This window comes from Atractosteus spatula, chromosome 4, assembly GCF_055471065.1.
Source record: "Atractosteus spatula isolate fAtrSpa1 chromosome 4, fAtrSpa1.hap1, whole genome shotgun sequence".
In the NCBI taxonomy this organism is placed as follows: Eukaryota; Metazoa; Chordata; class Actinopteri; order Semionotiformes; family Lepisosteidae; genus Atractosteus; species Atractosteus spatula.
Window position 1 is genome coordinate 57,053,863 of NC_142709.1, and position 18,728 is coordinate 57,072,590.

The 18,728-nt window shown below is 39.6% G+C and overlaps 1 protein-coding gene across 3 annotated transcripts; it reads right to left on the reverse strand.

Moving 5' to 3' along the window:
* Window positions 1-2,722: 2,722 nt before the first annotated feature.
* hykk.2 (hydroxylysine kinase, tandem duplicate 2) lies at window positions 2,723-17,975 on the reverse strand. Of its 3 annotated transcripts, none has more exons than XM_088914467.1 (5): window positions 17,856-17,975; window positions 8,919-9,228; window positions 7,344-7,486; window positions 5,381-5,561; window positions 2,723-4,382 (listed from the first exon to the last, which is right to left on the reverse strand). In XM_088914467.1, exons 2-5 carry the CDS (start codon window positions 9,220-9,222, stop codon window positions 3,889-3,891), a joined length of 1,122 nt encoding a protein of 373 aa, XP_088770593.1. In that variant the 5' UTR covers window positions 9,223-9,228; window positions 17,856-17,975; the 3' UTR covers window positions 2,723-3,888. The 3 variants fall into 3 exon arrangements, with proteins under 3 accessions (XP_088770593.1, XP_088770592.1, XP_088770591.1); XM_088914466.1 differs by lacking the exon at window positions 17,856-17,975 and adding an exon at window positions 11,220-11,328; XM_088914465.1 differs by lacking the exon at window positions 17,856-17,975 and adding an exon at window positions 11,225-11,327.
* Window positions 17,976-18,728: the final 753 nt, after the last annotated feature.

An 18,728-nucleotide genomic window follows, 5' to 3' on the forward strand; every position in this document is an offset into this window, starting at 1 on the left:
GTCTAGGAATAAAAAATGGAAAAGTCATGATTGCATATGTTTTTAAGTTTTAAGATCATTAACCAGCATGATGGAGCTTGAGCAAATCTTCCATGACATCATTTGAGGAGACTTTTGGAAAAAGACTTGTGGCTGTAATTGCTGCCAAAGGTGTGCTCACCAAATTGAGTTCACATACTGTAACTGAATAATTGTACAATCAAAATATTTCTCATTTTTCAAACAATTAGTTCTCTTACCCTAGGAAGGCTCCAGTGTGAACATTCAGGTTTGACTAAAATATTCAAATGTGTATGCATTTTGCTTACAGAACAAGACGCCATAAGAGGGGTGTGAATAATTTACAAAGCACTGCAGAAGTTGCGAAACTTTTAAAGAACTGATACGAATTGTCAGCTGCATCTGTGATAGAAATTTACACAATGTTAATATCTTTAAAATATTTTACTATTGCAGCAAATGCAGATAAAGCATACTGTAGTCATTGTTGTAGTAGCTAGTTTTAAATCTTGACTTTTCTTCAATTAAATTTAATTAAATGGTTATTTTTAGATACCATTTTCTTGAGTGTGAATCTTTACATTATTGCTAATGTTTGGAGTTGGATTTAATCTGAAATAAAAATATGAAGTTTTCTTTGATTTACAACAGGTGACATATACAGTATATACTGGAAATCCATTATTACCAGTTCATCATGGTGAATATTAATAATTGAATGGAAAACTACCTTACCCTGTACATGGTGCAGTGGTTAGCATTGTTCCCTCAGAGTGCTGGAGCCCGGGTTTAATTCCAAACCTGGGGTGTTGCAGTATGTGCAAAGAGTTTGTATCTTTTTCCTTTGTCTGTGTGGGTATCCTCCAGGTGTTCCTGCAATGAACTGGCATCCCATCTAGGGTGAACCCTACTGTACCTTGTTCCTGTTGTTTGCTGACATACTGTAGGCTCCAGTGACCCTGAATTGCAAGAAGAGGTTAGAAAATGGATGGATGTAAGCCACTTCAAAGTCCTTTTCAAGCACATACTGTACCGTAATACACTACTAACAATATCTGCTACCAGTAATTTGTAGCAATTTCTGTACTTATCTATGATTGATCAATATTTTTTAATAAAATGCTAAAAGTATTACAATCAATATCATAGCTTTTCAAGTTTATTATATTAACTGGGAGCAAAAATATCAGATTTTCCACTGTCGCTTCAGCTACTCAAAGAGCCTTTAATTAAGGGTTAGAAGGCAAATATCAATAGCCTTGCCAACTCTCTCCATGCAATATGTCGGCACAATGATTTTGCCAAATTATACCAATACACAAAAATTGCCAACAAGTACAGTTGGCCATATCTGACAAGTTTTAAGCCAACCCTGACTGGGTTGATGCGGTGTTATAAAGCAAAGAGATGAAAGCTGTGCTGGACAGTGCTCTGCAAAAAATGATCCAGACAACACTTTTCTAAAAGAAACGTAGCCTACAGACAGGTTAAATGAAACTTTTGCTGTATATTATATACATATTAACATAACCTCAAAAGATGGCTTCTATCTCCAGAATTAATTCTGGACATGGACATCCAAGTGTAAATTAAAAGGAAATGGATTTATGACTAAACATAGGCAGTGTATATTGGGGTTGGGGTGGGGTGGCTTTCTTTACATGCAAAGTTGTTGGTGGCTAAAATAAATAATCCCGCCATTTCATGATGTTGATTCCCTGAGCCCGCAATGGGTCTAGAAATGACTAGATCAGCATGCTCAGAGGACTGTTCTATATCACCAACAGTCAAATGAACGAGATGGCTGGAGCTAAAAGATTACTGTGAATATCACGAACAAGAAGGTCACTTATAAAAGATAAGCCCACAGCTGTTTCACATGAAGCGCATTGTTAATTAAAGCCAACTCAAGTCAACTAGGAAACAGCAGTATTTGTAATTACTTCTGCATAGCAGGATTCACTGAAACCTTTAATCACTACCTGAACTGCTCTAACATGTGGGCAGAAGCCACACTAATTAGATTCTCAAGCCATCAATGCACTGCAACGAAAATCCCTAAGACTTTTGCTGTAACTGTCATTTTTCCTGTCATTTTTTGTAATGTTTAAGTTTGCTTAACTGTTAAAACAACGGAGAGAAAGCAGACAAAAACAGTGGAGAGAAGATTATATGAAAAAAGTGAAGCGAAAGGAAGCACAACTATAACAAAGATGAATAGGAGAGGAGAAGGAAGAACCAACAAGAAAAGAGTTGGGAAGAAGAACAATTAAGACAAAAGAAAGGAGAGACGCGAGGAGAAAAGAGAAGAAAACTACTCTGCCCTTCACCCCCTCTCTCTCTGGGTGGTGTCGTGGAGCAGATGTTGATGCTGGTTAAGGATCCTGCGATCGCAGCTGGAGCGTCTGTCTACAGCTCCTTGTTAACGTTGTACTGTGTGACGGCACTGTGCCAGCTGTGCAGAGTCTGGCTGCTGCTGCTTCAGGCTGGAGAAGATGTGATCAAAGCACCTGGCACATCTGGGGGCAGGAGCAGTCTGTGCCAATTTGACAGCAGAGCAATTCAAATCCAACTTCACCGTAGTTCTGCTGTGCATTGGCAGGTTGCCAATCTGTCTAAGACTCTAGATTAAACTCCTGAAGGCTGCTCACACCAGTGAGGGCAGATTGCAAGGTTGCTGCTGGGGAGATTGTTAATGAATTAAATACATTCTAACACCACATTTGTGCAACATCATTTTAATATACAGATACAAGTACAGATCGGTAATGAAGTCCGGGCTTTATGGACACAATGTGTTGTTTGTAAAAACATGCCTTAGTTAGTTGATTCTGTTAGAGGTCAACTGCCCTAAGGGCATGTAGTAAAAGCCTGGGTTTTAATGCTATACCAGTGCGCATTTTCATTGCTGTTATTCCTTTAGCCTGCTAGTTTGTATGTGCACATCTAAGCAGGGTTTAATTTAAACAACTTTCTCAAAGTTGCTAGAGTTCTCCATGAAATTAAATTTCATTCAAAAGTTTCATTTAAACCATGTATTATATACATGTACAGTAAGTATCCATTATAAATTTATACATTTTTATATAATAAAAATATAAATGGAATTTAATACAAATCAAGTCTTAAGTGTGAATAAGAACTACTGCTGTTTAGGCTAGTTTTAATTCCCACATTTTATCAATGACAATTACCCTGATCACTGCATTTTTATCAAACCTGGTTGAGAATCAGTTCACACTGCAAGCGGTTAATTTGACATCATGCGTGTGGCAGCAGCCACAAAATGGAAAGTGGCACATAATCCACAGTTAACATTGTCATTCCTTCATTCACTTCATTCCGGACCAGATAAACCGAGCTGCTGTGATAGTTGAGTAGGATCCTGTGACGGGATCGGCCAGCAGCGGAGATTGGCATGGTTCAGAAACGCTGACAAAAACTCTTTAATAATTATGGAATTCAGATTCTTCTAATTATCTATTTGCTGTACAGGCTGTACATGATCAACAATCATTAGCTTTATCAGTTTGGAATAGATTGTGCTGATTCTAAAAAGTATGTAAAAGCCTATTCCCCAAACGTCATGTTTGCAAGATCACATAGCATCAAAATGTGGAAACCTTACATGGGAGAGAATACTTCTGTATGGCACCCTACATGACAACTGTATCTTCAAAGCTGTACAGTATGGTGCTGCACATTCTATAAAATCGTACAGTACTTATTTTCTATTTCCTGAGCTTATCCTGTCACACACTGTAAGTAGCTGTAGTAACAGCAATAACAATGAACAATTTGATGTGCTATAAGCATACTGTTAATGTACAATGGTATCTAATGACACTGGGAATGGATAAATCTGCTGTCATTTCTCGTTTCCTTCCCTCACACCCCAGTTCTGCTGTTTTGGTAGGAGCGAGCCGAGTCAAACCACAGGCGCTCCACCACCTCCTTGCCCATCTCCCACAGCTGCACCAGGAGACTCCCTCCCTTGCGTGACGTGATCATGAGGTACTCCTCATTCTCCGGGTCCTGGAGCACGGTGTGCCGTGCCCTCACCAGGGACTGGCAGAAGCGGCACAGCACCAGGAGGAAGACCACATCCCGCTCCTCCTTAGTCAGGGGTGTCACGCTCTCGTAGCCCGCCAGCACAGGCCCACCCACCTCCATGGGCGTCTGGCTCTCAATCATCATGTACATGATGGTGACGGCCACCTCGAACACAAGGCAGCCCCAGCTCATGTCCCCGAAGTCCAAGATGCCGGAGATCTGGTAGCGCTTCTGCAGCTGCTGCCCTTCCGAGCTGATGAGAGCGCCCTCCGCTGGCCCATCAGGCTCAATCAGAATGTTGTGGTCATTGAAATCCCCATGGAGTATACCTGCAGTAAAAGAACGGGCAGTGTAACTGGAAATGTCTTGATTGGTTTTCATCAATGTTGTACTTACTCAGCATATAATTGCCTATCGGAACACAACAAAGCAACAGGCCAAGGGTACAGCACTACGAGAATGAGGACAGAGTAAGCGCAGACATTTCCTCTGATGTGGCTCTGTAGGTGGACACATGCCTTGGTAAGCAGCAAGCTCATTGGAGCTGGAGCAACTAAGAGGTGCAGCACTAATGTCACTCTCACTAACATCACGTCAAGCTTACAAGTATTCAGGAAGTTGGAAGAATCACTGTTGCCCCCAGTAACACTCTTACCGATTGTGCACCACTGTCTGGGAATTTCCAGTCCCAGTCAGTGACATGAACAAAGTTCAAACTCTTCACACCTCCCTGGACAATAGAGCTCAACTTTTAAATGCTTAACTGTGGCCCACAACAGCTCTAGTAATAATTTGAATTACTATATGAAAGGCTTCTGTTAAAAATGTGAATTTCAGATTTGAAGGGTACTGTAATTGAATACCCAAATTCTGGATGGGTCTTTTTTTTTAATAAGAAACTTCAGTCAAAAATGAATGCTATTCTGCCACATTTTAGATCATAAGCAGAAAACATCAGTTTTCGGGTGGTTTTATAGGAGCAGAAAGCATCAGTTATGCAATTCTGTAGTGTGTGAACTCACTGAAACTACTCGTGTGTTACACCTGAGGAAATGGATCGATACAGAATATTTCTGATTCCTTCCATCTCAGCCTAGGGCAATTTCTAAGACCTCAACAAGATCGGACTCTCGGTTGCTAACATTGGTAGCTGGAATAAGACTGTTCTAAGTAAGACTGTCTGCGCAAGTCAATCTAATTAATCTAAAAATGAATCCGGAGATGTGAAAAGGATACCATGACCTGGACATTCCACTGCCCTCTACTTCAAAATCCAATGTGCAGCAGGTCTAAAATGGAGGGGAAAAAAGGATGGAGAAAAGCTCACATTGTCGGAAGGAGCCAAGTCGGGGTTGGATCTGGCTCTTGTACAGCTGGATGACGTTTCTCACCACATGCTGAATGGGGTCTCCGTCCATCACGGAGAGGTAAGACTCTATCAGAGGAACACTGTAGAGGCTCCAGAAGAAATCCTCCCGCTTCAAGCTCTGGAGCTGAGGATGTTCCATCTGGAAGACCATGTATTAAACATATCCAACTGCATTGAAATTGTGCTTTTCTTGTGCCGATGGCATAAATATCAAACTTCTGTATAGCTATCTATGCTATAAAGGCACGATTAACCAAGCAGGCACAAACATCCAAACATCAGTTTTTGTGCTTGGTGTTCTGTTGCAATTGCATTCTCATGGTCAAGGCTGTGAGCTCTCAAGAATTATGTGGACTACAGCTCCTTCTCAGATCACATGCAATTGAGGTGAGAAGTTCCTGTCTTTTTCAGTCAGTATTGTAACTGGTCAGTAACAAAAAATCTCACTGTAGCAGCCTGGACATTGAGAGGACTGTTTTATCAGCCAGCTTCCCACTACAGGCTGTTTAAGACCTCGGTTACCTAGAAAAAGTCTCACTAGGTGGTGATGCACAATTAGTAAAGGGATTAGAAGCCGTTTTCGCACATGGGGCATCATAGTAATGTCTTTTATATAAAGGGCTCATAGGGTAATGGTTTTTAGGTTGTTTTATGTTTCTGAACTCTACCCCTAGCACTGGCTCACACTGATGTGTTTTTTTTTCCTCTAAGATGTATATTTAACTTGTTGCTGCTGCCGCTGTTCTGTTTTAGTTTTTGGTGTTTCGTTAAAGTCTTGTCTAGGAGCATACATGCAAATAAGCATTTCATTGCATTTGTGCAGATGACAATAAACTGAAACTGAAACAGAGTGAGTGTATTTGTAATAAGGTTCACATTATTAAAGACTTCAGCTGCTCTTCCAAGCTCATTGTGAATTTGTAATGTGCTCCGACACCCCGAGCCAGTTAACTTATGTTGAGGCCTGTCTTACTCATAAAAGTGTCAAATAAGTGCCCGCTGCAACATTTTACTGCAACTTACACAGCACAGCAGAATATGTCTCTAGGTTAAGGGTGAATTTTGTTCACAATTTGTGAAAAGGGTAATTGGAAAAGTTTAAAGGCTCAAGCTTTAGCAAGAATATTTTAGAATATTATATATTTTATATATAATATTTTAATATTATAGAATATAGAATATTTGGTTTTATTATTAATTTGAGAAAATCAGGTATAGGCTAGCTAGATACTGTATATAACACAGTGAAACAAAGTTTGCTCTAGAAAAAAAGGCACCTTTGTTAAACTGGATTTTGATTAGCCAATTAAAACTAAGCCCAGCACAGCCGTACCCTTATCCTGGAAAAATTTACAGTTACATTTTGCTGTGGGACAGTTGTAAATGTGCAAAGAACATCTAGCATTCCAAAAACACAAATATAAAGTATTTCTTAGCAAGGGTCACCGATATAGTTTCAGCAGCCAGTGGAAGTTTGATGATAGAGCTGTTTTTCAGCAGATGTAAATCTGACATATGAATTGGGTCAAATCAAAAAGTGTTTTGTAAATGGATATCTTTATAGCAATGCTTTGGGAACACAGATCTATATTTTCATACAAGTAGTTCCTGGATTATCAGTCACTCTACTCAAGGTGCACAGAGAGATTCTATATCTCTCTGTACAGCCTTGGTTTCAGTATTATGGTATAAAGTGCAAACATGCTTAGTTACTTATTAACCTTAGTTGATTAACAGATTTCTACCCAAGACATGTGCACCAACAACTGCATTATGAAAATACTTTTACTTTTCTCTAGAGTAACATGTCCAGAGTTTAACATGCATGTGGCAGAGTTACCAGACAGCTGGGGTTTTGTCTTATAGCTTCCACAAGTCTTGCTCATTTGGATTTGCAAGGCCTCAGTGCCATAAGCAGTACCTTTAGCAAGGTTTTGTTGAGCATAGCAGCCATTCTCCCAACCTCGTAGAGGATCTGTGGTGTGCTCGGGATCTTAGCAACAGGGGTCCCTGGCAGGTAGGTCATTAACCGCACAATGTACCCCTTACTGCCTGAGCCACAGTCTGCCAGGAAAGACAAGATCATCTTCAAAATGGTGAGGACGGTTTACAAAAATACTGGTGGTGTTCTCTTGACCCACTGCTGACCTGGGCTGAAGAGGAAAAAGAACTATTCGGTGTCCTGTATAACCCTACAGCCCTATTATACTGGTAGGGCTACCATTTGGGCTCATATGAACCGGATGCTTTCTGGAAAAAATGATTAGTAACTTTCTAAATTGAAGCAAGTTAAAAAGTGATGGAAAGCATTTGCTAGACACTGCTACGTGTTAACAGCAACTTGGTAGTGCTAAAATGCCATATCTACTCATCTCAAATAACTTTGTATTTTTTATTTTAATATATTCCCATTGCACAAGCCCATTTTAGGAATGTGTGCATTCTCTATTAATTAACACACAATGCCCTAAATCACAGGCTCTTTACAAGATGTCTGTAAACCCGATCAGCTGTTCAGACCATCAGATCTGCCTAAGCTTTGGCTGACAAAAAGAGAATCAGTTATAGGACTGATTGCCACTCAATGTACACATTGCTTCAATCTAGAGCCAACATGAAACACCCATCCTGTCTGAAACAATTTAGTTGATCTAGAGTATTTGGCAGGCTCTTCTTTCAAGGCTTTTCACTTTGTAAAGATGTTATTGGCGTAGCATTCAGAGCTCTTTAGAAATACTAGGCTTAGAATAATGTCCAAAATTTCAGTTCCTTGGCATTCAATGATTACAGATGAATCTCCAACATGTGAAGTGTGTTGAAAATCTACTGCCAAAAACACACTCTGAGCTGTTGCTTAAAAGCTGTGGCTGTGAACCAGTACAATAACAGAGATCCAGAGCAACACGCTGATTTATTTTCTAAATATTGTTTCCATTTGAATAAATATGGGCCCAAGAATGGAAGAACTACTGGTTCACCTCTTGAGTGAAACATAGTAATTAGCATTAGAGCAGCAAGCTGTCAATCCATGGAACAGCAAGGCTTCATCACCACTTGCAATGTCAGAGAAAGCAGCCTGAGGTTCAGTCAAAGACTGACAGCAGCGAGCTGTCAGGAAAACTGTTGCATATTTTCTTGCCTGAGAAATACCTGTGCACAGGACCTTAAACAGTGATATCCTTAAAATTTATTTTAAGAGAGCTTCTACCACTGGATTCTAGGCAATCAAAAAATTTGGTGAAGGTTTTTATTTTTCTAAACTTTTCATTTCTTTATGGCGTTAGCGCCTATTCAGGACTCTAAAAAGTTATATAAATAACTTTATAGTTATATTTTATATAACTACACTGAGAAAGGCTGTTTAAACCAAAGCAACATATAATTTGAGCAATCAATTCCTATTCTAATATACTGTATGATTGAAAAGGACTGCTGGATCAACACAGCCCTTCTGCTCCCTATGCTGCCCCATACCTGTCCTGTCTGGGTGTCTTACCGATGGTCTCCAGGCTCATGGTCTCTCCATGCTTGGTTCTGGCTACAGAGGACGTGGGGAGGCCACACTCCCGCAGGAACATCATGGTGTGGGTCTGCACCTCGATTAGCCCGCTATTGCGGCTGTCTACCGAGTTCATGATCTTCAGGACGTACTCTCCGCCCCCGCTGACCGCCACGTGGAAGTTCTGATCGTCGTAGCTGGGCAGGGGGCGAAGGCTGTCTACACGCAGCCCGAAGACGCGCTCCACCAGCTCCCTGGCCTGAGCTTCACTGAGATGGGGTTTAGGGAACTCTGTGGACATGTTACCCTGGAGACAAGGGGGAAAATGCGAATGTTATTATACAACTACTTGAACTTCTGCCCAAGATATGTACTGTACTTATGGAGACACAGTGACAGTGAAGTCCAAATCTGTTGATTAACCCAGTATAACAAGTACGATGTGAAAATCAAGATAAAAGTGCAGTAAGTGCTATAAATCATAGCATAACATGGTAATTGTATTTTTACAGCTGTGAACAAAAAACAATTATGTTCTGTAGTGTGTGAGGGGATTGCAGCTTCAGACTGGGTGGAAGCTCTCGTCTAAACTACATTCCCCAGAATGCTGTGGGGAATGTCCTACCACACTCAGTCACCTGATCAGTTTGGAGAAGCCAATCAGTCAGGTGACAATTTAGAAAACAGGGAGCTGTGACTTCCGCATTGTTCTACATCTGCCATGTGGTGACAGAGTGCAGATCCAGTGCAGTGAATACCAGCAGCAGCTCAGAGATGTCTATTCAGCTCAACTGCCTTGCTTTGAATAGCAAGGCAGTTGTAAGCAATGTAAGTATAATTGCTTATACTTACATAGTGCTTTTCTGGACTCTCCACTCAAAATGCTTTACAGGTAATGGGGACTCCCCTCCACCACCACCGATGTGCAGCAGCCATAGTGCACCAGAACACTCACATCACATCACATCAGTGGGCAGGAGAGCAGAGTAATGAAGCCAATTCATAGATGGGGATTATTAGGAAGCCATGATTGGTAAGGGCCAATGGGGAAATTACACCCCTACTCTTTTCGAGAATTTTTAAAAGCCCTGGGACTTTTAATGACCCCAGAGAACAGAGTCAGGACCTTGGTTTTACTGTACGTCTCATCCAGAGGACAGCGCCTGTTTACAGTATAGTGTCCACATCACTATACTGGGGCATTAGGACCCACATGGACCTCATGGTGAGCGCCCCCTGCTGGTCCCACTAACACCTCTTCCGGCAGTAACCTTAGTTTTTCCCAGGTCTCTCATCCAGGTACTGACCATGCTCACACCTACTTAGCTTCAGTGGGTTACCAATTGTGAATTGCAGAGTGATATGGCTGGCCAACATTGTTAGCTGTTTTACTGAAAATACTCCGTTTTGACCAGTTGGTAACTTGCCTTAAAACATAAAAAAATACTTATTCATATCAAAGTATTACTAAATGACCGCCATACTGCCGAAAATAAAGTGAAAACATCAGCACAGCCTGATACTGTATCGGTGGATAAAACAGTGAATGCATTTTTTTATGACGATCCAGTACGTCAGGAGTTCCCAATCTGGGTCCTGAAAGGACAGCGTGTCTGATCGTTTTCCAGTTTTCTTAAAAGCAGCAGCTCCCGGATAGCTAGGGGAAACTGTTGAACTGATCCAGTTAAGGCTGCTGAGTTGGTAAATAGCCCTGCTGGACTGGAAACCGGGAAACACAGCGGCCCTGCTAGACCAAGAAGTTCATCCGATCTAGGTGCTGCGATTCAGTCTCTACTGTAATTTATGTTCTTCAGAATGGATTAGAACGACTTGAATAGATTGTTTGAGAACATCACTACTGTCATTTTCAGAATAAACAAAAAATGATTCCTGGGCAGACTAAAAACTGACTAATATACCGATTTACACAATACAGTACGTGGATTTTCTACACCCCGTTTCGCTAAGAACTCAGCAGTACCGTGCGATATTTCAAATAATTTTGCTCCATATCGAATATCACAACCTAATCGAGACAGCTTTAACTGAAATCCTTAATAAATATGTAATTGTTATAGGAGTATCGTTTTTTTTGTCTTTGCTCGTTTCGCAGCGTGGCAGTGTCTTGGCATTGACCGACTGACAGATAAAGCGAAAGGCAGAGTTTGTATAGATCTCTAAAACATACAAACTCGTTTCTGCATTTCTACTCTAAAACATAACGTGGATTGTTACAATGTACTGAGAATAAGATAACTAATTTTTTTAAAAAGTAAATGACTTTACAAAAAAATACACCTTACTTTCGGGCCCGTAATTATTTCCGTCAGATTTCTTGTAGAAATTCACTATTCCTTCTTTTCCAGCAGAAGCTGCGTGACGTCACGCCCTTAGCTGTACCAGCTCATGATTTGCTCCACCTTTTTCCTCATCGAATTTCACTTTCTAATGTAGATGTTGTGGGAGAACCTTTTCTTTGTTTTAACAATTGAGAGACTTTCTGAAAGTAAGAATTCCACTGTACCGGTACATGTACCGGTTACATACAGCAATAACGTTCAAGTTCAAGTTCTTTTCAAAAAGGTGTTGGCATTGGAGCGAATGTGTGGGACATCCTGTCTGAAACCAGGGGGCATGAAAGTAACACTGGATTTTCTGAAGTGTTAGGGACAGGGACAGGGACAGGGAGAGCTGTACTTGTCACCTGAAAACAGGGAGATCATGCAATCTCCTGTGCTCTACTGTGGCACCCCCTTCCATAGTTTTACTGAGCTTATCCACTAGATATATAGCTCCAGTAGGTAGCTGTGTCAGCACGCATAGGCTGCAAAGGAACAGGTAAAGGTTTATTCCAAGCTGAAAGTAAAAGAAAAGCAACACAACATTTCGGCAGTGGAGTCTTCTTTAGGTGTGACCTGAAGAAGGCTCCACAGCCGAAATGTTCTCTTTTCTTTTCAGCATGGAATAAACCTTTACCTGTTCCTCTGCTACACATACTGTATATGTGAGGACAGTCCAGTCCTGCAATTCACGTCATTTTTCTACACAAATTTTCCTTGTAGTTTTAAATATACTGTATTGTAAGCATTATTCCTCAAGATAGGCATCTTACCTCAAGGTATGAGGAACGAAAAAAGTGAAGGAAATATCTTGAGTTAAGTGATCCTGATTTAAGAAATTGAATGAGTTTCAGTCCAGTATTCTGAATACTGTTGAGGACTGGCTCTATATCATTCACAGCAAGTGCCTCTCAGTTGTAAAAAAACACATTTTCCAAATAGTGGGAGGCAAAATGACTTATTTTTTTGCACAACACCAGAATGCTTTTCAGTCATTACTGCGGCTCCATTAGGGCAGATACAATTCAGTTTCATCCTGCTGACTGCTGCTGAAATCATAAATCATCTAATAGTTAGAAATAACTAACTTTGTTGCCATCTTATACTCTTTGCAAAACTCTTTCCTTTATGTACACATAACGTACTGCAAGTTGGAGGAAATTGGGACACTTTTGGAATGTCGGTGAATTCATAAGAAAATAATAACAGCAAGATTACATTTTCTGACACAGAAGTGATATTCATTTCAAAGTGTCATTTGAGTTTTTTTTGCTATGACCTTGGCCTTCTCCTTTTCGTCCATTTTTGTTAGGACTTCCAATACTGTGTGATATCAGATTCTCAGCAATCTTTTGCTTTTGCACTTTTTTGTAGCATGTCAATATGAATCCATTCTAGAGTTAGATATGTTGTCCCTAAGCATTAGCACAATCCCAACGGTGTTGTCATATAGACCAATTTTTGAGACATCTTCCAACTTTCCATGTACAGCTACAACCAGAAGGTGAAGACTGGAAGGTTACATTATGGCATTGTTTTAGTTCAAGAAAAATATCTAGCCAGCTCCCACCATTGTAAATTGTTTTCAGCCATGGTTGGATGAGAGCTGTGTCTATCCAATCTGCGAAGTCTGCAAGCCTGCAGTCAATGTCCCTGAGAGCTGAGAGAGCACTGAGTGACTTATAACAAACCTATTCTCAGTGCTACTCACTGCATAGAGAGCTCATTCAATGAGCCCTATGATTTGTTAAGCATAAAGGATTGTTGTTTTTCGTACAGTACATCCAACTTCTACTTCTATTTAACATATAAGAATAACAGGTGTTCTGCAAAACATCATTTTTAATCTTATAAAAAAAATCTAAATGAGGTTTCATTGATAGAAAACAAAAGGTTCCCACACACAGCAAGTTACTAAGAGACATGTTCTCACAGCACTGTTTCTCCTTTTCTGCATGAGGAAAGCATTTTAAAATATTACAATGCCTTTCCATCTGCTCAAAAATAAAAATGTAACTTTTTAATCTAATTAGAAATTAGAAATTACAGTTATGTAGACAATCTACCATTCATTCAGCAGGTCAAACTGCAGAAACTGATAAATGTTTTTTTTTAATGCTTTGATACCTTAATTGAATATCTTTCAATTCAAATGTCAAATTTATTCTTTTAGTTTCTAATTTCTAACTTTCTTTGTTTTGTTTTTTTAATTTATGTGGTTGAGACTCATGAAGATTCCATTTTCCAAGGTGTTAAATTCATTAGTTTTGCTTACAGTGATGACCAGTAAAGCAACAGCACTGCTCTTTTATATAATTTCCCTGACATTTAAGTGGAAAATTGAGATTCTTGACAAATTGAGTTTAGTCTTCAAGCTAGTTTTATTGTTCTGTTCCAAGAGAGATAAGCAGAAGTGATTTCTAAGGCGAAACGAGTCCTTTTCATGGAGTTTCAGCCTTGAGAGAGATCTCGCATGGCTGGATAACAGAATACAGCACAAGAATTCATAAGAGTGTACATGTCAATCTAAACTAGTCTAGTTAAAGATGTGGTTAAACTTGTGTTCATACAAAAATGGTGCTTTTAATTCCAGCAGGTTTGTGCCAATAACTAGGCCAGTGAGTGTAGAACTGTGTTGTTCACCAAATATTGTAATAACAACTCCAAAATTGTCTATTGGAGGGGTATCCATTGTGTTATGTTTGTCACTGTCCTATTAAATAATTGAAGACATTACCTAGCCAGTTGCATGAAACACCAATAGCTGTTTAAGTGACTGAAGCATTTTCTGCAGCTAAAAAAAATCCCCTTGATTGTGTGCAGTCTGTTCCTTATGAAAATGTCCTTTGACAGACACCGTAACAAAGGAAGGCAGAGTGTAGAGGGCTCTGTGCTTCACCTTCAGACCAGAGGACCATCCTCAGGACCATAGTTTCGAACTCAGAACAGTAGCAGGTAAGAGGACCTGCTTCGTTCTCTATCTCTACAATCCCATAGACTGTAGTGGCTGTGCTGTGAACAAACCCCCCAATGTAAGAATTCTCTCGAAGCCTCCATGGAAAGAGACTATTTAGAGTAGCCAAACAAATCTAAACAGTCTTTGGGAGATACAGTAGGAGATTTCTGGAACACATGGAGAAAATCCATAGGGGGAGAGAAGACAAACTCCACATGGGATTGTTCCACAGGGTGGAATCAAACCCACAACCCTGAAACTAAGTTACTAGTCACCACCATGCCACTGCAACACCTTACTTAACAGACTCTGATCAAGCCATCACCTGAACATCTCTTCAGTTTATTGATGAGCTTCAGCTTCATGTAAAATTCATGCCCAGGACTCCAGTGGAAGAGAGATTCGATTTGTATTGATTTCCTGAGGGTTTCACAGCTAACTGTGTCAGAGCACTGATGTGCTGGGAGAGCATCCTTTCAAGCTAATAATGTTCTACTCAGCTTGTGTCCCATTCCTTTAATGAGCTGCTGGGACTGCTCAGGATTATGATGTCTGTTCTCATTGAACAAGAGATTTTCCGTTGCCAGGCTCTACATGCAAGCTGCTGTAGATACTGACCTTTAGAAATAATCATTTTCACTGCAATGTTTCATCACATTCGTGCTACATTTTTTCTAGTGGAAGTAAGAGCTCGGAGATTTATGAAGTATTATTTGATGGTTAAGTTACTGAAGCCTGTAAATACTTACAGATTTTAGAGGTCATTTAGCATATTCGGTTGCTCTGGAACTAATTGAATAAGTTTTCTGTCCATTTCTATGAAGGGTTGACTTTAATAAATGCTGAAAAAAAGAGACAATGTTTCAGTTCTGGAGCCTACCTGAAGACAACTGACACTTAAAGAAAGCTCCACACCCAAAACATTGTCTCTTTTTTTTTCAGCATCTATTAACAAAGTCAACCCAAGTGAAAACCTTTACTTGTTCCTTTGCAGTCTATGCATGCTGACGCAGATACCTTCTTGAACTTTGTTAATAAATGGTGAGTGTTCAAATATAAACCCCCACAAACATCTCTCTTCACTGGTAATGCATAATGCATAGGAGGAAATGATCAATGATATGGCTTTGGCTTTTTAACTCTTTTCTCCTCATGTTTTGATTGTGGTGTCCCCAGCTTTCTAGTCCCTATGATACCAGAGGCACTAAAAAGGATTTTTGTATTTGCTGACCTTTACTTCCACAGGCTCAGGATTTATGCTGATTAGCTATCAAATCATAACAGACCTTAAAACACTCACAGAAATTTCCAGGATAAGTCAGAACTTCAAGCATATAAGGACTATTTTGAACCCATTCAGTCACCTTGTTCCACCCTATTCTGTTTAAAAGTAATTGTGCTTCTGTTGACTTTGTATTCTAGACATACTTTTGTTAGATGTTTTGCTCACAGAAAACATGTTATAAAAACATTTCCTTATAATACTAGAGTTGAGAGATGGATGACTGTAACTGTAACTGTATTGATCAGTGTTGTATCACTGCTGAAGAAGCCCAATTTAGAAGTCAGCTAATAAATGATAATGAAGATAGTCAAGACAAACCAAAATGTATTCTTTACAGGAGGCTCAAACAAGGGTTCATCCTGCACTCCAGAGGAATATCTTTACTGGACAAGCCACTTGAAAAATCCGTTTTTCTATTAATTCAGGGTCAGTAAAACTGAATCAATTCTTCTTTAAGCATATAGGTCTAGCAGAAAATAAGGATACAGGCATGGATTTTCATTAAATTTGGCAATTTCCCCTCATATGTGAATTGAGTTGCTTGATTGGTATAGAATATTTCTATGTAAATATAAATATATATGTAAATCATATACTGCAGATATCAGCTTGGGTTAGGCTGTTTTGTGCTGAGCAATACATGCACTGCATAATAAAACTGTATAAGAATCCTGAGAACAGAACAGAAATCTCTTTTTGAAAGAGCGAGACAATGCAGAATCTCATTCTATAAGCATTTAAAGAACAATGCCAGAGGAAATGAAAGATTGCTAACCACAACAGTTTATCTGCCAGAGCAGGAAACTCCATTAAATCCTGGATGTGAGTTGGTAAGCATGCCAGACAGTCATCGCCAGCTGAGGAAGGGGATGGCATGTTTACATATTTATATCTTTACTGTGCATCAGAGTGGAGTCTGCATAAATAAAACGCTACAGAAAAGGGCTGTGAGGCAAATATAGGACAATTAGTGTTTGTCTCCTCATGCCTTTCACCTCCGATCCTTGTTTGTGTGTGGGGATAACTCAGGACAGAAAGCTATGGTCAGACAGAGCTCTCCCTACTGACCTCTTCCCTTATCCCTGAATAGCAGTCAAGTCAGTTTTACACCTGTATCAAAGGACGCAAGGAGCCTCTGCTCTCTTCCCTGTCTCTGCAGTAAAAGCAGTGCAGAGTATTTCCCATGTGTACATGTGCTCAAGTGACTATTTATGCCACTATATGGAGCAATCATTAGCAGGCCACTTTTTAGGCAGGATGGGTTTTTAAAATGGTCATTAAGCAAAGTTAATGATATTTCAAATACATTTTTGCTAAATGGACTATTGTTGACTACTAATAAGATATAATGACAATTAATACAACGATCAATAAAAAATACCCTGTGCTGCCTGAAATAATTCCCATTAACACATTGTTATACAGTCATACTGGCAACCCATTTTCTTTATGAACCAGTGGAGTCAAAAGCAAGTAGAGTCATTTTGAGCAAGATGCTCTTCAAATATTTGACCCCTGGACAATGAATACTGAAGTATGCTGAATAAGAACCATGTACAATATGAACACAATAAATCTAATTCCTTATGGCTTATGATAATTTACAAGAGCATCAAATATACAGGTATGTACAGAATTAAGATTTAAAACAACTTACAGTTTAAAAGTACAAATTAATATTTATAAACTATTTCAGATATCAAGCATGGAAAAGCTGAACTGGAAGAAGCTGTAAATTCAAGCTTTCTGAATTCAGACAGAAATGAAGAAATTTGTTTATAAGAGCAACACTTGAAAATATGGCAAAACCTTTCAGCTTTTTTTAGGAACAATAAAGGTTAAAAATGATTTTTGTTACTGCGAAATAAAATGAATGACATCTGTAGCAAGGAAACTCCTGAATAAATGCCCCAAAGTTCAGGTTCAGAACAAAGCAACCAATAATGTCCAATGTCCAAATGTCCAATTTCTGCTTTTGATGGTGACCAAATGCTTTCCTTTGGCTCAGTCTATTTTTCATTGTTTGAAGATCACAGTCAATATTTATCTGTTCATTAAACTCTATAGTGAGATGTCATGGTCTGGGAACATCATGAACCTCATTAAACATGTTGGCTGAGTTACTCCAGAGGGAAAGAAAACTGTCTTTCTGAATCAACTGACAATTGCCTCTTTTCACTTTTCACCTTGTTTTTTTTTCATATTTAATCAGTTTTCAGTTATTTATTTCCACTACTGAGGCACAGGAGTAGACAGAATCACTTCTATTCAGTGGATTCATTTTAAGCACAATATCACCTTGAATACTGAAAATGTTCTGGGGCAGATGTACTTGAAAATCACCAGATGAATACCTGAGATGGTAACCCATGGCACTCTGTGGTCTCTTCAGACTTCCCTGGCAGCCATTACTCCTGGGCACGCTCCATGGCACCCCGCAGCCCCTAGATGAAATATATTCATTTAAAAAGGATATGCTCCTTCTGTGGCCGATCCTGTTCTTCATGTCTTACAGATCACCTAAATCATGAAATTGTAGACTTAAATCAGACTTTTAACACACAAGAGTAAGTTTCAGAGATACTGTACATAATGTGTGATTAGGACTTACAACAGTGTTGTGACTGACAATTGATTAGGCAGAAGGGGGCTCTTATGGAGAGGAGAAACGGCAGTGTGACAGCCTTTTCATTCAGCAATATAACTGGTTCTTTAAATCAGGAATGGCAAACTTTGGTATTTTAAGTGCAACGTGGTGATGTTCTTTTCATTCCAAAGGATCACTGAACTACTTGATTGATGAACTCATCTGTCTAAGTGGTCAAACCAATTATTAGCAATTATTACGCTGCCTGCCTGGGTAGTTTGGATCTGCTTCCCTGACAGCATTGGCCCATCCAGTCAGAAGGGTTTAGCAGAGGCTGGTGGATTTGACAAGAATGACTTAGTGGGTCAAGCACCTTTCAGCCTGGCTCTTACATTTCTATTACTGTGGGGAACAGGGTCCCCTGTTCTTACTTCCTGTCTAATCATAAATAACCATGTCTGACAAATGTTCATTAGTTGTGTCATGTGCACAGCAGTGTGGAATCCTTTAATGCCTAATGAGATTTCATTTTTAAGCCAGTATGAAAAATGTTTTATAAAACTGTACACCAGGGGCTTCTTTCAGCCAACAGAATATATGCAAGCTGCAGTCCCAGATGAAGTTTTTTGGGACTATTTTC